This window comes from Sus scrofa, chromosome 1, assembly GCF_000003025.6.
Source record: "Sus scrofa isolate TJ Tabasco breed Duroc chromosome 1, Sscrofa11.1, whole genome shotgun sequence".
Taxonomy (NCBI): Eukaryota; Metazoa; Chordata; class Mammalia; order Artiodactyla; family Suidae; genus Sus; species Sus scrofa.
The window spans coordinates 159,269,630-159,295,382 of NC_010443.5; the positions used below are offsets into that span (position 1 = coordinate 159,269,630).

Below are 25,753 nucleotides of genomic sequence, written 5' to 3' on the forward strand. Positions count from 1 at the left end.
CACCCCTATTCCAAGCCCAGGCTTCTCTTCTGTTTTTCTAACTTAGATAGCTGATGCCATATATTTCCTTGGCATAGAATAAAAATGAACATTAAATTTAGATGTATTATTTTAAAATGCTTTTAGAAGTAATCCTTAAGAAATCTTATTTTTAAATTACAGAGTTTCCCTTCAAATGCATTGAAAGCAGAAATTCAACTTTCTTAGCCTACTTACTATCTATATCTATATATATCTCCAATGACAAATATATTTACTCTGCAATTTGGTTTGAAAGATGAAAATTCCTCAACCAACCCATTAATGTGATCTACTACATAACCACATATAGAAAATTAGTTCATCATTTTCTTTTTTTCCCACAAATGAATAGGCAAAAAAGTCTTTTTAAATACAAGTTGGTAAAAAGAAATTATCATTAATTCTCAGAACATAGAAAGAAACATTTTTTCACTTTTTATCATCTCTGAAATCAGAATGCACCTTAAATGGAAAATGTCATAAATTAATTGGAATTCTTTCATAAAGGTATATAATTGTTACAATCGATGGTATCTTAGATTTGAAAATATGGTATGTTGAATTTGGAAAATGCCATAATTGTGCCTGGAAGGTTAAGTGAAGTTACGATATTTCTTTTAAAAAACAAAAACAAGTAACACTAATATCTATAATTGCTGCGCATTCTGCTTTTATATGAAATGAAGTTTAACTTGTTGGAGAATTTTAATTAACATTTATGTCACTCCTTTCAAAACAGTGGGTCATAAAATCAATTGAATGGGTCATAAAGAAATTTTTTTCTTTTCTTTTTTTTTTAGGGCTATACCTGTGGCACGTGGAGGTTCCCAGGCTAGGGGTCGAACCAGAGCTGCAGCTGCTGGCCTATGCCACAGCCACAGCAACGCAGCATCTGAGCCGAGTCTGTGACCTACACCACAGCTCACGGTGATGCCAGATCCTTAACCCACTGAGCGAGGCCAGGGATCAAACCACGAGTCCTCGTGGATACTAGTCAGATTCATTTCCACTAAGCCACAATGGGAATTCTCATTTTTTTCTTTTTATTGTTTATTTAGGTATATTATTTAGTGTTCTAAAATACTTATAAAATCCTGTTTGATATTGTCTATTTAAATTTTTTGTAATTAGTAAAGGCGAGACTTGATTTGCAGCACTTAATTCTATGTGTAATTCTATACTAGCACATGATGTAAAATGTCTTTCTTACTGACAGAGCAGTTGACAAAGTTTGAAATGTCTAATTTAAAACATGTTTAAAAGACTGTGGAAGACTAGATATTATGCAATCTTAAGAATGAGAAAGTTCTTCATCTAATGACAGAGAAAGATACAAAAATATATTACATGGAAAAAGCAAAGTGGAGATAATTCATAGAGTATGGTATTATTTGTATAAGCCATGAAAAGATAATGTATTTGATCTTTGATTTGATATACATACAAAATATCTATATTTGCTTATACATGCAGAAAATATCTATGAAAGAATACAATACAGTTCTATAATAATAGTTGGAAACTTCAATACCCCCGTTTCAATAATGGACAGAACAACATCTAGACAAAAAAATCGGTAAGGAAATAGAGGACTTAAACAATGTAAAACAAATAGACTGAATAGACATATACAGATCACTTTAGCTGACAACAGTAGAATATATATTTTTCTCAAGTGCAAATGAAAACAGTTTCAAGGACAGACCATATGTTAGGCCACAGATAATTCTCAATACACTTTAAAAGACTTAAATCATACAAAGTATCTTTTCCAGTCACAACGCAAATTAAAAATCAGTAACAAAAGGGAAATTGGAAAATACTCTACTAATATGTGGAACACTCTTAAACAACCAATGGGTCAAAGAAATCACTAAGGAAATTAAAATGCTTTGAGATAAATATAAGTGAAAAACAGAACATACCAAAACTTGTAAGATGCACCATAAGCAGGTCACAGAGGGAAATTTAGAGCTGTAATTTCCTACATTAAAAAAGTAAGATCTCAAGTCAACAACCTTGAAACAAAGAGTAAACTAAAATAAGGGCCAGCAGAAAGAAGAAAGTAATAAACATTACAGCAGAGATAAATGAAATATAGACAAGAAAAACAACAGAATCAACGAAATCAGAAGTTGGTTCTTTGAAAAGATCAATGCAACTGACAAATCCTTAGCTAGACTGACTAAGAAAAAAAGAGAAGATATAAATTCTAGAATCAAAAATAAAGGAGAGGATATGAGTAGCAACCTTACAAGACATAAAGGCTTATAAGTGATATCATAAAGAATGGCTACCAACAAATTAGATAATCAAGAAATAAACTAATTCCTAGAATCACAGAAATTACTAAAACTGACCCAAGAAGAAACAGAAAATCTCAACAGACTTACAACAAGCAAACAGATTAAGTCAGTTAAAAAAAAAATCTCCCCACCCATCCCAAAGAAAAGTTCCAGAATCAGATAGCTTCACCAGTAAATTCAAAAACACATTTAAAAACTATTAATACTGATCCTACAGAAAGTCTTCGTAAAAAAAGAAGAGGAAGAACAATTCCAAACACAGTCTCTGAGGCCAGCATTTGCCTGATATCAAAACTAGAAGAGATAGCACAACATAAGAAAACTACAGACCAATAGCCCTTAGAGATTTAGAAGTAAAAATGTAAAATGAAATACTAATAATGCCACATTCAACAATATGTTAAAAGGATTATACATCATGACAATGTGGGATTTATCCCAGGAATGTTAGGGCAGTTCAACACATGAAAAGTTAATCAATGTATTACAGTAGTAGAATGAAGGGGAAAAAAAATAATCTCAATCGATACAGAAAAAGCATTTGACAAAATTCAACAATTTTTTTTTATGATTAAAAATACCCAGCAAACTAGGATTAGGAAAAAAAACTTCCTTCTTATGATAAAAAGTATTTACGAAACACCCACAGGTAGCATTATACTCAATGGTGAAAGACTGAAAACCTTCCCCATAAAATCAGGAACAAGACAAGGATATCTGCTTTCTCAAAACAAAGCTATTCAAAATGGTACTAGAAGTCCTGGCCAAAGCAATTAGGTAAGAGGAAGAAATAAAAGCTATCCAAGTTGGAAAGGAAGAAGCAAAATTCTCTATTTACAAATAACATGATTCTATATAAATCTCATAGAATCTACAAAAAAACTACTATGGCTAATAAACAAATTCAGCAAAGTTTCAAGGCACAAGATTGAACATACAAATATTGGTTCTGTTTCTACGTAGGGGCAATAAAAAACCTGAAAAGGAAATTAAGGAAACAGCTTCATTTATAATAGCATCCAAGAGAATAAAATAGCTAAAAATAAATTTGAATAAGGGAGTAAAAGACTTATATACTGAAGATTGCAAAATATTGCTGAAAGAAAGACATAAATAACTATAAAGAACTTCATGAATTGCAAGATTTATTGTTGTCTGAATGGCAATATTCCCCAAGTGATCTATAGATTCAGAGCAACCCCTTTCAAAAATTCAAATGACTTTTGCAGCAAAAATCAAAGCTGAGCTTTGATTTGACTGATTCTGATTTGATTTGATTTGATTTTGATTTGATTTGACTGATATGGAACTGAAAGTGGCCCTGAACAGCTAAAAAATATTGAAAAAGAAAGCAAAGCTGGAGGACTCATACTTCCCAATTTCAAAACTTACTATAAAGCTACAGTAATCAAAATAGAGTGGTATAGGCATAAAGATAAAGACCAATGGTACAGAATTGAGAGTAGAGAAGTGAATCCAAACATCTACATCAAACTGATTTTTGACAAAGGTGCCATAACCATTCAATAGGGAAACAAATTTCTTTTTCAACAAATGGTGCTGGGACATCTGGATAACTACATGAAAAGAATACCTTCCTGACTCCATATATTAAAAAAAACCCAACCAAAAAACCCTTAAATGGATCAGTGACCTAAATATTAAAGCTATGAAACTCCTAGAAGAAAAAATATGGGCAAATCTTCCTGACTTCAGATTGGCAGTGGAGTCTTAGATTTGATACTAAAATCAAAAGCAACAAAAGAAACAAATAGATAAATCAGATTTCATAAAAATGAAAAACATTTGTCCTCCTAAGGATATTATCAACAATGTGAAAAGACCACCTACAGGTTGGGAGAAAATATTTATAAATAATATATGAGGTAAGGGTTTAATATCCAGCATTGTAAGAACTCTTACAATTCAAATACAAACAATCCAATTAAAAATGGACAAAGGACTTGAAAGAATACAGTAGTAGAAGCTAATAAAACTGATTACACATGAGATGGGGTGTAGCACAGGAATAGGAGTTGAGTTTTTGTTGTACATTTTTTTAAACTTAAAAGACGTTGAATTATGTGATTGTATTATTTAATCAAACCCCTAAAACCTGTTTTTAATGTTTTATTTTTTTAATTATCTAGGATATCGCTATGATCAATCAGTTTACTAAGGGACATTTTCATTATATTAACATATTAATAAAAAGGCTTATACTGATAAGAGAATATATAAAAACTGAGGAAAAATAAAAATATGAATCCTTCCATCATATGACCTTTTTAAAAATACAGATTTAAGGACTAAAGTAAATAAAATATTAAATAAAAGTAATCTCATATCAAAGGATGAAATCAAATGAAAGTTTTGTCTTTTAAAAAAGCCCTGGAATTAGTTTCAAAGAAAAGCAAGATATACTTTATTATTTGCCAATTTAATTTTGAGGGAATACAACTTTGGTATATTATTAATGGTAAATTTTCTGGTAAAACAGAATAAAGTACAGATAATTAAGTAAACAAAGATAAATGATCAACTCTTCATGAAATTATAAGTATATACATATTTTTAAGTATAAAAAACTTAAAATCAGCCAGAAAAGTAAACATCATACCACAAATAATATATACGTGTATATATAAATATATGTTCTCATATATATTTATATATATATCTGATTACTGATGATGCAAATTTATAAATACTTCATGCAGTACAATCAGATTTTAGTGGTAGAGTTTTTTATGATTAAAAAAGGGAAATCATAACAATTAGGTTTCTCTTATATTTTAAATATTATATTAAGGAAACACAGTAAAAGGGATGCAAACATTAATGCATTGCATAGATTATATTACAAGCTGAAAAAGGAAAAGAAGCTCAAACACCATTCTGCCAGGCAGAACTGCAAAACAATCTGAAATTGGACACTGATCCTTCAAGACATAGAAACATTTCCATACTTATTCATATCTCACAACTATTTTAAAATATTAGGCAAAATAAAGCTATCAGTAAGAAAACAGTCATGTTCATCTTTTTTAAATTAAAAATACCTATAGGTATAAAAAATTTTAAAGCTCTACATACAAGTTTTCTTGAGGATCAGTACAAATTTCTTGTGCTAAACAGATAATTAAGGATAAGCTCTATATGGATTTTGCCAATGCATTGTGTACCTATTATACTGTAGGTCCTGTGAATTATGATTAAGACCAGTGGTAAATATTAAGATGATAACAAAAGAAATTTTTAAGACATTCTAAAATATTCTTAACCCATTTTAAAAAAATTTGTGAACTGAAAATTGATTTCATAAATTGAGTAATTCAAATAAAGAGTTTGTAAATAAATCATTCACTGTCATTTAAATGAGATTACAGGTAACTTCATTAATCTTTTACTGGCTAAAATCAACTTTCTACAGTATTTATGGCTCATAACACAGGCAATGTATACTAAAATGAACATGCTACTCTATTTTAGACATTTAAAGCATCTGTTAATAACAGGTTAGCTACAAGAAAAACAAAAGAGCTACTTTCAAAAGTTATTGTAGATAGTATCATAACTATCCTATCAACATAAGATAATTACTGCCAAATACAATAAAACTAACATTAATAATATGTAACTACACATACATTTAAGAATAGTTACATTATTAGTCCCTGTTAATTTTCAATATAAATAATGTCTATTTCTGTAGACAAATCACATATATTGTATCAAGAGCAGAGATAAAATAAATTAACTGGTAGAGTGAAAAACGGACAGTGTTCATGGCACATAAATGGACCTACAGTAATAGCTAGTGTTGCAGAAGCTAATGATGCTTTAAGCAAAACTGGAAAACATGAATACCATGCAGTTTTACTGAACTCACCTGACAGAGGTGTAAAACCATTCTCTAGGAGTAGATGCATGCACAAAAGTAAGAATATGATTGCAAGTAATAGACTTTAACAAAATAAAAATATAACACTAAACTTCAAAATGACAAAAAATGGACAACATGATGAGATTACTGGGATTAAAACACTTTTATGTGTCTCACCTCTCTCTTTGCCAACAGCACATTAGGAACAATGTGTGGCAGGCAGCGCCCCAGCATTAACATAACGCTTTTCTCGCTGTCTGCAATCCGAGACACCTAGAAAACCAAAGAATTAATAAATGATGGCACTGGAGAACTTCTGTGCATGATGATATTTAAAGTTCATGTTTTAGAACCTGTTACCTCTGTTCCAAAGACACACCCAAAATCTCAATTTATCATAATGATAACAAAAACAACTGTGAACCCAAATAGGACCATTATTTTGTAGACTAGAAATGGATTTTAAAGCACCAGTAAGAAGCAAGGGTGAAGAAAATGGAGGCTTACCAGGCTTCAGTTCTGGGAACAAATAAGGATAACACAGGACTGGGGGAACTTCAATGGTTTTTAATTTTGTTCTTGGGGAAAAGGTGCCCATAAAGCTACAATCTTTGCCTAAGATGAAAGAGTAGCTTTTATCAGGAAGGAGGTCCAAGGAGGCTGACCCAGTCTTGCAATGAGGATTGACAGACTGCATCTCAACTCTCCTCCAGCTCTTTCATAATCTTAATGACATTGTGGGACAAAAGCCCAGGCAAGGTCAAGTAGAATCAACTAAAATAGCTAGAAAGGGAGGAGTGAGTATAAAGATAGGAGAAAAAGATAAAATACCCTGCACCAACAAAAGATAAGCCTGCACCAACAATTACAAAGGACTGAAAAAAACAAATCTGAGCTAACTCTGCAACCAAAGACAATCAATCAATCCTAATGAAATTAAAAAATGGAGTAGGAGTTCCCAATATGGAGCAGCAGAGAAGAATCCTACCAGGAACCATGAGGATACAGGTTTGATCCCTGGCCTCGCTTAGTGGTTAAAGGAGCCAGAGTTGCTGTGAGCTGTGGTGTAGGTCGCAGACTTGGCTTGGATCTGGTGTTGCTGTGGCTGTGGAGTAGGCTGGCAGCTGTAGTTCCAATTCAATTCCTAGCCTGGGAACTTTCATATGCTGTGAGGGTGGCCCTAAAAAGCAAAAAAAAAAAAAAAAAAAAAAAAAAAAAAACCTAAATTAAATTAAAATAAATAAAAATAAAAAAGGTGTAATCTAAAAATAACTAAAATTATAAACAATATGTACACTTGAATTGGTTTTCTGAATTATACCATACAGAGGTATATAACCATATGTCAGTAGACAAAACAAATTAAAACTAGACTGAAAAAAGGTCATTTAAACATGAAGCAAAGCTTTCATCCAAAGACAGAAATAATCAACTACTTTCCTTTAAAGTTTTAAGAACTATTTCTTGAGCTTCATTTATTTATTTATCTTTTGGTTTTTTAGGGCTGCACCTGCAGCATGTGGAGGTTCCCAGGCTAGGGGTCATATCGGACCTAGAGCTGCTGGCCCACAGCCACAGCGACTCAGGATCCGATCTGCATCTGTGACCTACTCGGACAGCGCACGGCAACACGGGATCCTTAACCCCGAGGGAGGCCAGGGATCGAGCCCGAGCCCGCGTCCTCATGGATATTAGTCTGGTTTGTTAACCACTGAGCCACAACAGGAACTCCTATTTATTTATTTATTTATATATTTATTGCATCTGCGACCGTGGAAGTTCCCAAGCCAGAGCTCAGACCTGTACCAGAGCTCAGACCTGTACCATAGCAGTGACACAATCCGCTGCAGCGACAATGCCAGATCCTTAACTCCCTGTGCCACAAGAGAACTCCAAGTGTTATTTTAAATAATATATTTGTACTTGAAACAAGAGTCTTATCACAATTTTTGGGAGGTAAGATGCTAAGAAGAAAAACTAAATGTTTTAAGAATGTTGTAAGAATCTGGTATAATTTACCTCTGATCCTAAACGACTATCTGCTGACATTCGACAGAAAGAGAGTAGTGCTTGATGGAAAGCAGGAGACAACTTCCTGGAAGAAAATATTCAATGAAAATGGGACAATACCAAAGAGTTACCACTGGCATTTAAGTAGAAAGTAAGCTGCATGTTATAATTCACATTCTTGTGATTCCTGTGTGAATCTTGTGGGAATTTCTTAGTCACAAATGACTTAAAGGTCACTTCACTGGAGAATTATACAGGGGAAAAGAAACCAGCAGTAGCTGATCCTAAAAGGGCCTGAGGTTATGTGAATGAATGACTTGTAAATGTTAGTGGATTAAACCTGAAGTGGTACGGCAGGTCAGTGACCATAGAAGGTGTTTGCAAAACTTGAAAAATTTTTTTCCTCTGTAATTCTCTACCATCCCAGAAAGGCATATAGTGGATACAAAGGCTGACCTGGTATGTTGCTGGGAAGTATATAAGTTCTATATAATGATAATGATAATCCTTAATCCATATAAAAGAATTAAAAATTAAAGATAAATGAAGTAAAGGCTCATTCAGCATTCGTGGTATATTTTAAAGAAAATAATTTTTGTAATTGAAAATATTAGCCTATTTATGTTTAATAAATGAGGTTAAAACATTTATATATCTAAACATCGGTCTCTATGTAATAGAATTCATGATATTTTAACTATGAATTGTACTTTATGTGCTCAGTCTACAAAGAAAAGGGCTTACACTAGAAGTTACATAGTAGAGGTTGTTTAGCATACACCACAAGATGACCCTTAGTAAATTCTATGATTCTGGAGTTAGTATGGCAGAACTTGAGCCTGTTTGTCCATTTATGTTCCCCTTCCCATACTGTTTCAGCAGAGGAGGCTATAATGCATCCAACTGCCCAAGCTAGAAAGTGCAATCATATTTTATCCTTCCCTACTGCCCCAACCCAATCAATTCTTTTACCTTCTATCTTGCAAATCTATCCACTTCTTTCCAAAAAAGGAAATTCAATCGCTTCTTACTTGGATTCTTCCAATAGATACCCTAAGTCTCTCTTCTTCCAGTCTTGCTACCTTCCAATTACCTCTACCCTAGAGGACTCTTTCTAAAATGTAGATATCATTATGTACCAGCTCTCTGAAATGAATTAACATGGCTTGTATGACTCAGTCTTTGCTTAATTTCCCAGCTTCATCTCCTGTCATTCTGAAACTCTTCTGGTTTGCCAATATACTAAACAGCAAAATGATGCCTTTCAAAAGACAGGATGCTTACTAACCTATTGGGTTTATCAAAATGGACTGTGCTTTTATTTGATGGAGAAGAAGATGGCATTCCTTCTCTTTCTCTCCTGGGGAAAGAGTTGGGGACATTTTCTTTAGGAATAGTGGAGTCAACTTCATCTGATTTTGAAAGATGGATATCCTTGTTTTCTCCCTTGTCTGAACTATTTAGAACTGAATTCTGTCCACTGTCTTCAGAGTCTTTGTGGGGAGACTGCTCCAAAGAAGGCTGAACAGAATCACAAACTACTGGGTTGGCAAAGTGTTCATTTTTGAGGAAGTCCATTTCACTGTGGAAAGAAAGAGAAATTATTAGAGAATAACTGTATTTTTTTAAAACTTTGGCAATAGCGTAAGCTTCATAATGGGTTTAATGCTTTAAAAGTATAACATATTAATAGAAAATGATTCGGCAACTGATTAATCTTTTCTGTGCCATATACACCAATGCTTCATATACCTAGAAGTGTAGCTAGAAACTCTTACAAAGCATAAACATGGTTTTATAAACCCTGCTTTATAAGAAAGTTATAAACTTAACTTTCTTTCTTTTTTTTTTGGGGGGGGGGGTCTTTTTGCTATTTCTTGGGCCGCTCCCATGGCATATGGAGGTTCCCAGGCTAGGGGTCGAATTGGAGCTGTAGCTGCCAGCCTATGCCAGAGCCACAGCAACTCGGGATCCGAGCCGCGTCTGCGACCTACACCACAGCTCACGGCAACGCCAGATCCTTAACCCACTGAGCAAGGGCAGGGACCGAACGAGCAACCTCATGGTTCCTAGTCGGATTCGTTAACCACTGCGCCACGACGGGAACTCCAATAAACTTTCTTCAGTGGCAAAATGGGGATAATTCCGTCTAACCCACAGAATTATTATAAGAGTTAAAGGAAATAATGAATGGGAAATATATATAACACTAATGTGAAGAAGTTACTTTATTACTACTGACACAACTTGACAAAAGTGAAAATATCTTAGTCCTTGGTTCTAAGACATAACTGACTATGATTATTACACTGATTTATTGACTTTTTTTTAGAAAAAAGTACACTAGTATATAAGTGATGACAAGATTTTTTTCCCAAAGGACATTAGAATATAAGAAATGACAAGATGTTTTTTCATATCACAGGATATGAAAAATTATGTCTTACAATTGGAATGTTATTCTACATATATCTTCCGCCAATTTCCTTAAAAATTTTGTTTTATTAGAAATGATGATTAAGTACTAACCTTTCAAGTCTTCTGATTTGCTCCATCAAAGACCACTTTTCACTATTTAATAAACTAATTTTATCTTCTAATTTCTGCACTAGCAAGGAATTCTAAAATCAAAATGGGAGAAAAACAGAAACTCAAGATCTCATAGTATGCTTTTACATAGCTTAAATACTTCTTTTGCATACTCGACTACTTAGTTAATTCCTCACCTCTACAGTCTGAGGCGCTTCAAGGGTTGGAGGGAGATTGCTTAAAATTGGAGTAAGAGCCTCTAATTCATCTTCTTCTACACCACTGGCCACATCCACAAGATCTTTCCCAGTCACTTGGTGATTTCCAAAATCTCGGTAGAGCTGAAGTAAGTCTGGAGGTTTTGGAATGTTTAATCCCACATCATCCCATAATTCAAAGTCCTATAAGATAGGAAACAATAATATTGAAAACATTTTTTAAAAAAGTTTTATCTCACATTTTTGAGATTTATTTTTTCCTATCTTGAAAACTCAACATAATCATAATTTTGTTGTAATGTCAAAGTATGTTCCATATGAGTCATTCCTAAACTTACTTTACATCTTCCATGTGAAGTTTCTTGATATTAAGAAAGTCTTAGTTCATAAGTTGTATTTACTATTTACATGCAAACTAATTTAATACATTAATTTTGTTCTTCCTCTTTATTATTCCAAAATATATGTATTGGTGTAATCTCTAGTATGTAAGCAAGCTATTTAATCTGCTTGCCTTCCTGCTGTAGCTGTTTGAATCTAATTATATTATTCAAACTGCTCTGGCAATCCAAATAGCTATTCATCATCGATTTGTTGTATATCAAACACTCTCTTGAATTCAATCTAATACAATTTTAATATTAAATTATGAAAAGGCGTAGAATCTCAAGCATTCTATGGGCAAAGATTTTTTGAAAAGCTCTATAAAGTTCCAGAGTCATCAATCATGTGCAAAACACTGTCTTACCATTTTCTTCCTCTAATACATTAGAATTTAGTACTAATTTGATATCATATAATTTATGTGTGAAACTCTCTTTGAGAAACTATGGCATATTCATTTGAATGTTCTGAATGTGATACTCTTACTACTTTAAAGATTAATAATAATTGAGAATAGCTGAAGGTTAATCTGAGGCAGATATAAAATAGGTATTAAAAGTGTGGGCTTTGGAGAAAATCAGACCCAATAAAAAAATCATATCTGTCTCTATACACATATTACAATATCTGCCTAGATAAATTAATTTAGAACTTAACATGGGTCATCTGTAAAATGAGTATAATACTTACCTCTTAGGGTTTTTGAAGCCTTAACACAATGCTTGACTTTTTAAAAAATATTAAGTGAATATTATACATAGGATTCAAATGTGCATTTACCCACCTGTATTTATCCAATATTTATCCCCCATGTGCTAGAACCAGGGATAAAATATTGTAACTATTCAGGGGCTTTCAGAGTTAAAGAGTAATGACATAGAGAAGAAAGCAGAATCTAAAGAATTATAAGTATTATGATTGAAGAATTGTCAATAATTTAGAGAAAGGAGTCACTGCTGTCTTAAGGTGGAGGGGTTAGGAAAGATTTCAATATTTACAAGGCACATGAAAATGAGAGGATAGGGGCACTAATTATTTCATTTTTTTTTATTTTATTTTTTTTGTCTTTTTGCTATTTCTTGGGCCGCTCCCGCGGCATATGGAGGTTCCCAGGCTAGGGGTCCAATCGGAGCTGTAGCCACTGGCCTACACCAGAGCCACAGCAACGCAGGATCCGAGCCGCATCTGCAACCTACACCACAGCTCACGGCAACAACGGATCGTTAACCCACTGAGCAAGGGCAGGGACCGAACCCGCAACCTCATGGTTCCTAGTCGGATTCATTAACCACTGCGCCACGACGGGAACTCCGCACTAATTATTTCAGAGAAAAGGAGTTAAAGCAGGAGGCAGGAAAGATGACTGATGTGGAAAAAACAGGGAGAGGAGTTCTGTCGTGGCTCAGGGGTAACGAATCTGACTAGCATCCGTGAGGATGCAGGTCCGACCCCTGGGCCTCACTCAGTGGGTTAAGGATCCAGTGTTGCCTTGAGCTGTGGTGTAGGTTGCAGACACGGCTTGGATCTGTGGCTGCGGCTTAGGCCGGCAGCTGTAGCTCCGATTTGACCCCTAGCCTGGGAACTTCTATATGCTGTGGGTATGACACCCCCCCCCCAAAAATAGGGAGAGATCAGGAAAATGGAGATATTAAAATGAAAAAGCAGATGTAGTGGGAGCAAGACAGTGACAAAATTCAGAACGTGGCAGTGGGAACTTGGGAACTTTCTTCAGTGGCGTGTAGAGCAATGTTTCTGGGAGCCAGGGAGCTTCTGGTATTAGCATGTGTGATGGGCCATTAATCCAGTACTGGGAAAATAGGCAAAATAAGGTCCTCAGTGAGGAGACAAGTTTTATTTAAGGCAAAAAGAATATTCTAAGAGAAGTTGAAAATATAGAATGTTTATTTATGATAAAATTTTTTTTCAAATAGCGTAATAGATAAAAAGGATAGGAAGTAAAAACCATAAAAGAAAGAACTGTCAGGAGGGAAGAAAAGAACAATAAGACAGTGATTGTATGCAGATAAAAATATGAGAAAACGATCAATAAATATTTATTGAGTGGGAGTTCCCTGGTGGCCCAGTGATTGAGGACTCAGCCCATGGCTCAGGTTTGATCTCTGGCCTGGGAATTTTCACATGCCACTGTGTAGCCAAATATACATATATATTTATGTGTAATACACATACATATTTAGAGTGTTACTAAATATATATGTTACTAAATATAGTGTTATGCAGATTTAGAGATGAACAAGAGATACTTTTAGCCTCAAGGAGCTTAGGTCTAGTCAGTGAGATAAAAGATAATTTCAAGTAATGATAAATGTCATTAAGAGAATAAAATCAGGTATATGAGCAAAAATAAAATATGGTAAAAAGTCTTACATTTTGGCCAGAGACTAACCATGAGAGGAATGAGGCCTCTGGGTAACACTGGTTATAGGTCAGTTACAATTAGCACTAATGTTGCTTAATAGTTAAAGAACAGGTTATTAATGAGCACTTTCACTGCCTTTTGTGGAAAACAGCTTTACTGAGGTATATAATTAATACATAATAAGCTGTACAGTTTAAATGAATCCACAAGATAATTTAAAATGTGTAATCTGCTAAGTTGTGCCATCTGTGTACACCTCTGAATACATCGCCAAAATCAAGAAAATGAATTGGAGTTCCCATTGTGGCTCAGTGGTTAACTAATCTGACTAGGATCCATGAGGTTGCGGGTTAAATCCCTGGCCTTGCTCAGTGGGTTAAGGATCTGGCGTTGCCGTGAGCTGTGGTGTAGATTGCAGACATGGCTTGGATCCCAAGTTGCTGTGGCTCTGGCGTAGGCCAGCAGCTACAGCTCCGATTAGACCCCTAGCCTGGGAACCTCCATATGCTGAGGGAGCAGCTCTAGAAAAGGCAAAAAGACAGAAAAAATAAAAGAAAATAAACTTGTTCACTCCCAAAAGTTTTCTTGGCCCCTTTGTAATCCTTCCCTCCTATCTCCCTTGTTCCTAGGCAAATACTGATTTGTTTCCTGGCATTGTACAATAGTTTACATTTCTTAGAATTTTATACAGATGGAAGTATACAGTAAGTACTCTCTATTTGTCCGTTTTTTTTTTCACTTAGATTAATAATTTTCAGACTGACCTATGTTGTTTTGTCAGTAGTTCATTTGTTTTTACTGCTGAGTAGTATTCCACTGTAAGGATATATTAAAAATTTTTATTCAACCACCTACTCTTGGATATGTGGATGGTTTCCCAGGTTTTTTAGCTATTATAAAAACTGCTTTGACCATTGTGTAGGAGTCTTTTAATGGACATAAGCTTTCATTTCTCTTAGATTGTAAAGTTTTAACTTTTTAAAGAAATTTGCCAAAAAGTATTATAAGGTGACTATATCATTTTGCATTCCCACCAGCAATGATGAGACTTCTATTACTCCATATCTTTGCCAAGACTTGGTATAATCTGTTGGACATTCTAGTAAGTGTGCTGTGGTATCTGGCTGTGACTTAATTAGCATTTCCCTAATGACTAAAGATGCTAGGCATCCTTTTCATGTGCTTATTTGCTATCCATATATGTTCTTTGTGGGAATATCTCTTTAAATTTTTTGTCCATTTTTTCTTTTTTTATATTTGCACCTGCAGCATATGGAAGTTCCTGGCCTAGGAGCTGAATCGGAGCTGTAGCTGAGGCGTACACCACAGCCATGGCAACACTGGATCTGGTAACGCTGTATCCTTAACCCACTGAGTGAGTCCAGGGGTCAAACCAGCATCCCCAGAGAGACAAAGTTGAGTCCTTAACCAGCTGAGCCACAACAGGAACTCCTGTCCATTCTTTAAAAAAATTATTACTCAGTTTAGAGAGTTCTTTAAATATTCTGGATGTAAGTATTTTTTCAGATTTGTTTCTTGCAAATATTTCACTTGATCTCTGGCTTACTTTTCTATTTGATTAGAGTCGCTTTCAAAGAGCAGAATTTATTAATTCGATTAGAACAAATCTGGGGAAGAACATTGTACTTTTGTTGTCCTATATAAGAAATCTTTGCCTACCTTCCAAGGTTGCAATGAATGATTGCTATGTTTTCTTTTAGAGGTCTTATGGTTTTAGAATTTATATTTACATCTATGATCTATTTGAACCTCCCTGGTGTGAGGATGGTTTGAAGTTCATTTGGGGGGGGGGGTACATGGATAGCAACATGTTTTAGCACCAACTGTAAAAAAAAACAACTATCTTTTCTGAATGGAATTTATTTTGCATGTTGTCAAACATCGAAAGATCATCTAAGGATAAATTAATCTCTTAACCCTCTATTATGTTCCACTGATCTATTTGTCTATCTTTATGTCAATAAGACCACTGTCTTAACCACAATATCTTGAAATCAGGTAGTTTAAGTCCCCCAATTTCATTCTTCTTTATTAAAGTTATTTGGCTATACTATGTTATTTCCATTTCCATATGAACTTTAGAGTAAATTAATAATCTCTAAAAAATGTTGGTGAGATTTTGATTTGGATTGCACTGAAAATACAAATCATTTTGGGCAAACTGACATTTTGACAGTCAATTTGATCTATGAGAAGATATGTATCTCTTCATTTATGTCTTCTTTACTTCCTCTGTCTTCTTTACTTCCTCTTGGAGTGCACAATAGTTTCCAGTGTATAATCCTTTATCAGATTGATCCCTAAGTACTTCCCATTTTTTGATGCTTTTGTAAATGGTATCTTTAAAATTTCAATTTCTAGTGGTTGCTAACACATAGAAAAACAATTCATATTTTTAATTGATCTTGTATCCCACAACTTTTTTTATAGTATCTTTTTTAGATAGTCTATAGAATTTTCTACATATACGATCATGTCATCAGTTGAATTTGGAGTTTTGTTGCTTCATTTCCAAAATATGTATCTTTTATTTCTTTTTCTTGCCTTGTATTGGATAGCAACTTCAGTATGATGTTCAGTAGAAGTAGTGAGCACAGATATCCTTGTTTTATTCCTTTTATCATTAAGAATGATTTTAGTGACAGCTTGTCTATAAATGCCTTTTATGAGACTGAGGAAATTCCTCTCAATTTCTAAGTCCTTTATTTTATGGGAAATGCATGTTTAATTAAGTCAAATGTTATCTTCTGAGGTGATCACATGATTTTTTTCTCTTTTAAGAATTTTCTGGGGTTCCCATCGTGGCTCAGTAGTTAACAAATCCAACTAGCAACCATGAGGTTGAGGGTTCAATCCCTGGCCTTGCTCATTGGGTTGAGGATCCCGCGTTGCCATGAGATGTGGTGTAGGTTGCAGATGCAATTTGGATCTGGGGTTGCTGTGGCTCTGGTGAAGGCCAGTAGCAACAGCTCCGATTAGACCCCTAGCCTGGGAACCTCCATATGCTGCGGGTGCAGCCCTATAAAGACAAAAAGACAAAAAAAAAAAAAAAAAAAAAAAAAAAAAAAAGAATTTTCTGGAGTTCCTGTTGTGGCACAGTGAAAACGAATCCAACTAGTATACATGAGGATGTGGGTTCGATCCCTGGGCTCGCTCAGTGGGTCGGTGATCTGACATTGCCATGAACTGTAGTGTAGGTCACAGATGTGGCTTGGATCCCGAGTTGCTATGGCTGCAGTGTAGGCTGGCAGCCGTAATTCTGATTCAGTCCCTAGCCTGGGAACTTCCATTTGCCATGGATGGAGCACTAAACTCCCACCCCCAAAAAGAATTTTCTTAATATGGTGAATTACAACTACTGATTTTTGGTTATTAAATCAACCTTGCACTCTTTGGATTAAATCATTTGATCATAATGTATTAGCTTTTTTACATTGTTGGATTTCATATAGTAAAATATTATAACGAAAAATTCTGCATTCATGTCTGTAATTTTCTTTCCTTGCAATGTTTCTATCTGTTGATAGATAGATGTTGATATCAGAATTATGCTGGAAGAGAATGAGTTTGGAAGTAGTCCCTTCTCTTCAATTTCTAGAAAAATTTGTGGAGAAGTGGTATTATTTCTTCCTTAATATCTGGTGCATTTCACAAGTGAAACCATCTACACCTAGAGTTCCTTTGTAGAAAGGTTTTTAAGTACAAATTCAATTTATTTAATAAATAAAAAGTTATTCAAATCTGTTTCTTCTTGAGTGAACTTTGGTAGCTGTCTTCTTTCAAGTAAAGATGCTCATAACATTCCCATTTTAACTTTTTAATATAAGTAAAATCTATAGTGATATAACCTCACTCATTCCAGATTTTGATAATTTGCATCTTATTTCTTTTTCCTAATCAGTTAGGCTAGAGGTTTACTATTTTTATTAATCTCAAAAATCCAGTTTTTTTTATTTACTAGGTTTTCTCTATTGTTTTCTGTTGCTTTTATCATTGATTTATACTCTCATTTTTATTATTTCCTTTCTTCTATTTACTTTGGGTTTTGCTTAATTTCGTTTTTCTTGTTTCATAAAGTAAAAGCTGATTTTCATCAATATGAAATCGTCCTTATTTCCTGTTATAAAAAGTTTAGTGTTATGGAGTTCCCGTCGTGGCGCAGTGGTTAACGAATCCGACTAGGAACCATGAGGTTGCAGGTTGGATCCCTGGCCTTGCTCAGTGGGTTAACGATCCAGTGTTACCGTGGGCTGTGGTGCAGGTTGCAGACGTGGCTCGGATCCCGCGTTGCTGTGGCTCTGGCGTAGGCCGGTGGCTACAGCTCCGATTCAATCCCTAGCCTGGGAACCTCCATATACCGCGGGAGCAGCCCAAGAAATAGCAAAAAGACAAAAAAAAAAAAAAAAAAAAAAAGTTTAGTGTTATAAATTTTCCTCTAAGTACTTACTACTTTAGCAATATCCTGGAAATTTTGATGGTGTTGCTTCATCTTTATTTAGTTCAAAATACTTTATAATTTCCTTTTTAATTTCTTCTTTAACTTATGTGTTACTTTGAAATATTTAAAATCCTCTTAAATATTAAGACTTGCTTTATTGCCTATAATATTATCTATCTGGAGTGGCCCATATATATTTGAAATCATGTATTCAGCTATTGAAAGATGGAATGTTTTATAACTTGAGTTAATTGTCAAGTTAATTGACAGTATATCATAAGTGTTCTATGTCCTATTACCTTGTTCTATCAATTATTGAGAAAGCCAGCTTGAAATCTCTGGTAATTTCTGCCCTTTTAATTTGGAATGATAGATCATTTACATTTAAAGTGAGTTTAAATATGGCTGGGTTTTAAATCTATCGTCTTGCTATTGTTTTCTCTGTGTCATCTATTCTTTGTTCCTCTTTGCTTCTTTTTGGTCTCTCAAAAGTTCACATATATTCAACATTATTTCTTATTCATTGTTTAGTTGATCATTAACCTAAATTTGTGATAAAACATGATCAAGCTAAAATATAATCATAGTATATTATAACATTATAAATTTATTTTTATGGTTGAGTAAAATTGTCATTTAATAAAAAATAACTAGATACTTTATTAAATTTAGTTTTTGTCAAATACATTACAAAAACTGAGGGAGTAACTGAACTGCTATCTTCCTAGAGAACTTCTACTTTAGCTAAATGATCCACGGGATATTTTATGGACCAATGGAATATACCTGATTTAAAATGACAGTTTCCTGATTTCTACATAGTATACTCTTTGGTATTTACATTATTAAGGTACATGATTAAAACTGACCCGTTAGCACTACAAAGTCAAAATATAATAGAGTTAGAAGATAACACTAAACAAAGCATCATTTCTTTGCTTATAAGATTTTATCAGAAAAATAATAAGGTTCTAAAACTGGCTCCTATTCAGGAACACAACTTATATTCTCACTCTTATTCAAAATATTCTCTCTTTACAGTAGAAAAAAAATAATGTACTGGGGAAATAAAAGTAAATAAACAAAATATTCTCTCTTAATTACTGTTATCCATCTATCATCTGAATTATTAGAGTGTTAATGAAGAGGTTTTAGACTGAATTTACAAGTATTCATTAATTTGTACTACTAAGTAAATATTTTAAAGTAAAAAAAGAACACATTTTATAAATACATGTAAATATGAGTAGATTATACAATTACTGGGGAGTTATAAAAAGGTTCCTGGAAAGAATGATAAGTCTTTATGTAGAGAGAAGAAATCTATAAGCCAACAAAATACTAGACTGAGTAGGTAAGGTAATGCGTTTGGTAGCTAGTCTTATGAATTTTTTTTCATGTATAACTTTGTAAAAAACTAAAACTAGATAAAAAAAGAAAATAAGGCACATTATAAATTAAAAAGGAAACAAATCATTGTTTAAAAACCAGAAAAGAAACTGTACCTGATCATCATTTTCATCTGAAAAGGTTATTGATGTCAGCTTGTAGTTATTCTTCAATAAAAATTCGTTGACTAAGAAATTTAGAGCTCTCTTTTCAAGAGGCTTGATTGGCTCCTGGAGATAAAATAAAAGACAGATACAATACTGTAAGTTTTCTTCCTTCAACACTTGTGCTACCAGTTTATGCGGAAGATACTTTTAGATCTGAATGCTTTCAGATTCACCCACCTGAATTTCAGGACTTGATTTGTAATTTTTTCGTTCCTGTAAAGGAACTTCGTGTTCTGGTGGGAGAAAATATGAATAACGTTTTACTATTTTACATTTGAAAATACCTCAGCTACATCTACATTGTCAAAGTAGAAAAAGTCTCAAAAAAGTTTTATGTACACCACCTGCAGCCTTTGTCAGGTTGGCTCGGAGGGCCTGAATGGTCTCCTTGGCTTTCCGTAGTTCAAACTCCAGGACTGGACAGGGATTTGGAATAAACACACACAGGCATCCAACCAAGAAAAGGGAAACAAAAATAAAAAAATAAAAAGCAAGGATGGGTATGAAAAAAAAATACAATTTGTATTGAAAACAGAAAGCATGCAATCTTTATGAAACTTGTGAACGCATGCAGCAGAGTTGATTTGCAAGCAAACTGGTGAATGTTTTCCATAGTTTTAGAATACAGGGGACTATTGAGCAAATGTTCTAGCTGTCTGACAAGGAAAAGTTCTATTTAAAATTAAAATCTACAGCATACTCTCATTTAGGTAAATGAAAATCTTAGTAATTTAGATGCTTCTGCTTTACTCAGTCTAGGTAAGAAATGCAATGAAATGTTTTCAAGTGACATAACTTGGGGGAAAGACAAAAATTAGATGAAGTCCTAGCAAATATACTCAAAGAAAATCTTAGGATTTAAAAACAAGGTATGTTTAAATGCATTATCTAGATTAATGTTATAAATTGAGATACAGAAACATCAGTCAATGTTGAAGGGATATGGTTTAAATATTTAACAAATGGGGGATGCCTATAAATTTTTCTACAAACAAGTATATGTTTTCTATAAACAAGCACAGATATGTTATACACACATCTAAAAAAGTATCTAGGGTTTTATTTTAGGTTTCACTTAAAGTCAAAGGATAAAAATAGTTTCTCTTTTAATTTATAATTTAAGATCTAAAATAAATTGTAAAATTCAAATGTGTAGTTATCTAAGGATACTGGGTAAAATTAAGTAGAATTTCAAAGTTTCTGACAACTCTTTAAATAGATATTTGTTCATATTAAGAGGTACTAATGAAACTTAAAGATCTCTTCTGTCACCAAGGAGTCTATGGGGGAAAAAACCATTTCTATGAAGTAAAGCTCTGAGAAAATGAAGTGCTCGTTGTCACAACTAGATATTAAATGATTATTTAAATAGTTCTATAAAAACTAGCAAATTTATAACTTACGCAATTTTCTCTTGAAGGACTAATAAACAGAAAAAAGAAGATGGCAAATAAAATGCTATCAGAGACAACAAAGCTATAGAAATATATGGAAAAAATAGAATTCACTCAGTTTGCATATTTTCATTAAAAACTTAAGATGTAACTGAATCACATCTAGTACATGAGATGGCCAATTATTTTGATGCACAGAATTTCACTGCAGCAACATGGAAGCACAACTAAAAATCAGATGACATGTATGTTACTATTTCTTTTTTGGTAGTCAGCAATGCTGATCTGCAAACATTTCTGTGCAACAAAGATAAAACATTTTCCCTAAAACTATCAGCTTTAGAAACTCTTTGTTTCTAAAACTTTGTGTTTAAAGTGAGGCTGTACACATTCAGTGTGTAAGCTAAGTACAGAATAGGTTTACTTTCTTTTTTTAATTTCAAAACTCTAAGTAATTGATTTTGATTTAAAAGCACTTAACTACACCATAAACAAAATGAGTATACATATTATGCTTTCAGTATCATTTACAATTTACTAAGACATATTACAGAACAATTGCAGATCAGAAATGCCCTGTACCAGAATGACATAAACATGAAAAAAATTTTTAAAAAACTGGTTAAAACACAAACTGTGAAAAAAAAACTCAAACTCAACTGGTGAAAGTTTAGGTGACCAAGAGCAAAACACTGAATGATCAAGGCACAGAAAGCCAGAAAAACCCATGTCAGACGGCAAGAATTTATATTTTTATGCACATCTACACATACATTGCCAAATGTCATTAAGAGTTACGAAGGCTTTAAAAAAATAGTGTTTATCAAAATGAATTCACTCTGCTGCATGTTTCTTAATATACAATACAGGCTTTAAAAGACAAAGGCGTATCTTTGAAGCTACAGCACAACTCTATAAAGGCACAGTACAATCAAGTAATCGCAGTTATATGAAAAAGTTTCACAAGAAAGGTCTGAACAGCTATATTTACACATATATGAATTTGTCACTTCTGGGCTCAAAATTTGTCCTATAAAGAAATACACTGTACCAAGTAACCTTCAAGTAGCTTTCAAGTACTATAATTCTTCATAAAAATGTTTGAAGTGTGTTTTTAAAAAACACAATAGGAACAAACTACTGGCCTTCTCACTCCACTATCCCGACCCTCTACTAGCCCAACCCTGCTAAATATAATTTTATTGGAACTGCAGTTTATTGGAACTGCAAATATAAGTATATTCTAATATTGCACATTATAATCTTATAAAGATAATTAATGATCAAGTCAGTATAAACAATTCTAGATTAGTGGAAAGAGTTATTTCCCAATAAGGGTTGGATAATACTGGTATCGTATCAGAGGTACTTGAGTACTTAAAGACCAGGTGCTCACGACTTGGGAGACAGACAATTGATCATGGGGAGATACCAAAGGTAAAGTGTTAACTTTCAAAGCAAAAAAAAAAAAAAAATTATTGATTCTTTGTTGCTCCAACTCAATATATCACTGATATTATCTTGAAATATTTGTTAATCTTAGTTCTTTTGGCTCAAAACTCAAAATAATACATATTTTGGAAGATCTTTCTCATAACACTGATCAAAGTTATTTTTCATCCATCTTTTTCTTCACCATTGAAGAGTTTATATCAACAGAGCTGAGTCAAGGACCTTGCCATCTCATAGTTGACATGAAATTGTCTTCTTTCAAGTCAGAATTTCTTGGGTTTTTTTTTCCCGGAATATAATGTGATTTTACTTCTTAATAAAATACTACTTCCCCATCTTTAACACTTATTTTATTATCACAGGAACAGTTCTAGGGAAAGAATCATCCCGGGAACAGTTCTAGGAAAAGAAGAAAATTCTCAAAAGAATACAAGTCAGAATAAAAATTATTCCTAAAATAACCCCTCCTGGTTATTTTTAAATATTTTAGGAATATTTTAGAGAATTCTCCCTGCCTATTATAGACTTAAGAAAAGTATAGTATTATTAGGCATGACTTAGCAAATAGTCAGAGGTAAATGAATGAAAGCAAGATGCAATCTTCATGGTTTATAGACATTGTTTTTAATATTCATCTAGGAAAAAGTTCCCCTCCTCAAGCTTTAAAAGAAGAAAACTCTTCCCATTACTGTTCCTTCTGCTCAGGTTCTCTTACACATTCCTCTATCATTCATCTCAAAATTGGTGTTTCCTAGAGTGTCCTCCTTGGTCCCTTTATTAAGCTATATACTCCGCTGGGATGATACATTCATTCTTACATTTTTAACTATCACCAGTATTCTGAGGGTTTCATCTTTAAACCTTGCCCCCAAGATACACCCTACTTAAAATTCATTATCACCTGGAATGACCACTTGAATGTCTCATGAATTTTGAATTCGATTATATCTAAAGAAATTTTACCATCTTCCTGTGAAATTTGTCCTCCCTCCTCCTCCTGCAGTCTCTCTCCATTAAGGGCACTGCTATCTACCCAGACGCCCAAACAAAAAACCTGGAGATGACTCTTCACTTACCTCTTGCTTTATTCCCACATTAATTAAATGTCCAAGCCATGATACCTGAATCCTAAATAATCTAAATAACCATTCATCCTAATTGTCCCTGTAATTATCCTAGTTTAAACCTTTATGACTTACATACATTACAATTTACAACCTTGGTAAAGGCTTGGTGCCTTTTAAACCTCATTGGAGTATCTATCCTATTTTAAATCATACAAAATCATAAGATTTAAGATTGAAAATAAGAAAAACAAAAAAGTACTGCTAATAGGAAGTACAGTTATCTGTACTAAGGGAAAAATGTTATAATAAGGCAGATAGGCTTATTTAATCCTGACAGAGCTGGATATGTATGCTATAGACCATCAGCTAAGGAATGAGAGGTGAATTGATGCTTCTCTCCCAGGGGACAAGGCCAGGTTATCCCATGGGCAAAAATCTGAATGTAATTTTAGAACATCTGTTAAATTTCACATCCTTAAAAAGGCTTCATATGTCTACCCTCTTGGTTATTGTTCCCAGAACAGTGTAATAACTTAAATATAGAGCACTCAAAAAGTGTTTTTGCATGCATGGGTATTCCACTTCTTGAAGCCATAGCTAGTAAATCTGAAATAACAGTGATCTTACCAGCAATCAGGAGTGTCTTTCTCTACAAATTAGAAAGCACAGTTTCTGTAGTTCTCTAGATCCCAACATAAAAATTAAGGTGTGAACTAGAGAAGTAATACAGTAACAGGCAGAAGTATGAGAACAAATAAAGTCAGAGACTCTGATGCTAAAAGAGACAAGGATGTAGATAGTTCCAAAATTAACAAGTTCCTTATCATTATTTCCAGATTATTGAACATTTATTTGTTTTGCAGATATAGACATGTTTTAGCACAAATTCCTTGAGGGCAGAAGTTTTATCTATTTCACGTTTCTGTATGTAGTGCCTAATATAGTACCTAATACAGTGCAGATGGTCAAAATGCCTAAATTAAAGAATGACAACCCCCAATGTTTAGAATATAGATGTTCTTTGTTATCCTTTGAAGTAAACTTGAAAATTTATATGTACTGTAGCTTTGTTTAATAACGTATTAGAAAGTCTTTTAGTTCTACTAAAAACGCAGTAAGATTAAGATTTTTAGTTCTACCAAAAAAATCAGTAAGATTAACTTCATTTTGGTTTGGTGTCTACTATTCCTTAAATCATTTTTATGTGAAAATTCACACTTCTAAATTCAGAGGTGGGAATTATTTTAAATGAAAAGCTCTAAAATGTTACTTTTTATGAAAGAAAATGACTATGGTGAAGCACTCTTTTATGGGAAAGAGAAGATTCTGCTATGCACATGAATGCATACATTAGTCAAAGCTCCAGCCTGGTACTTAAAGATATATTGCAGGCTCTGGAATAAAAACCCATGTGTTCACATCCTGATTTTACCTTTCACTATATGGAAATTTACTGGGCAAATTTCTCAATCTTGGTAAGCCTTGCAGTTTTCTGATCTACAAAGTAAGAATATCATTCTGAAGCATTGTTCAGAAGGATTGATGACAAGATTAAATAAGTATTTTATTTTATTTTGCCAACTCTACAATGCTTTTTTTAAAAAATTATCCTTAGTTCAAGAAGTAAAGTCAAATCAGACAGCATTGCTTGCAACTTCAATTACAAATCATACAGGGAGAAACTGATTCTCTTTTCTTTCTTTTAAGGTCTTTGTTTTCTGCACACTGGCAGAGAGGTAAAAGAAAAAGACTGCAGCTTGAACATGAAAGAACGCTTTACAGTTAAATCCACAATCCTATATTTTTATCGTATTCATGTGTCAGTGAAAAATCACAACTATTACAAAACAGGACAAATTATAAAGCACCGAACACAGTGCCTGGCACAGAGGTAGTGCTCAATAAACATTTGTTCATTAAAGTGATCTTTCTTTTCTTCTTTAAAGAAGTAACTATGCAGACTTGAAAAAAATAACCAGATTTTTTAATTTAGGGAAAAGATGATAAAAATGATGCTGTACATGCAGAATATATATGTATGCACACATATATATGTCTCATATATAGCAACAGTTTACTAGAGGCTGGAGT

The 25,753-nt window shown here is 33.5% G+C and overlaps 1 protein-coding gene across 10 annotated transcripts in view; it reads right to left on the reverse strand.

The window, feature by feature from the left end:
- KIAA1468 (KIAA1468 ortholog) overlaps positions 1-25,753 on the reverse strand; it is a 109,725-nt gene that overhangs the window by 61,679 nt on the left and 22,293 nt on the right. For 4 of the 10 annotated variants that reach the window (XR_002346074.1, XM_021099721.1, XM_021099712.1 and 1 more), the window contains exons 3-11: positions 20,094-20,165; positions 19,927-19,982; positions 19,699-19,812; positions 10,950-11,153; positions 10,753-10,844; positions 9,512-9,805; positions 8,233-8,308; positions 6,391-6,486; positions 6,220-6,243 (exon numbers count right to left, since the gene is read on the reverse strand). Coding sequence is in view for 7 of the 10 variants with exons in the window: in XM_021099721.1 (XP_020955380.1) it covers positions 6,220-6,243; positions 6,391-6,486; positions 8,233-8,308; positions 9,512-9,805; positions 10,753-10,844; positions 10,950-11,153; positions 19,699-19,812; positions 19,927-19,982; positions 20,094-20,165 (1,028 nt within the window). In the remaining 3 variants the exon portion in view is untranslated. The remainder of the gene's footprint in view (positions 1-6,219; positions 6,244-6,390; positions 6,487-8,232; positions 8,309-9,511; positions 9,806-10,752; positions 10,845-10,949; positions 11,154-19,698; positions 19,813-19,926; positions 19,983-20,093; positions 20,166-25,753) is intronic. The other 6 variants (XR_002346087.1, XR_002346082.1, XM_005654481.3 and 3 more) reach the window with 3 other exon arrangements.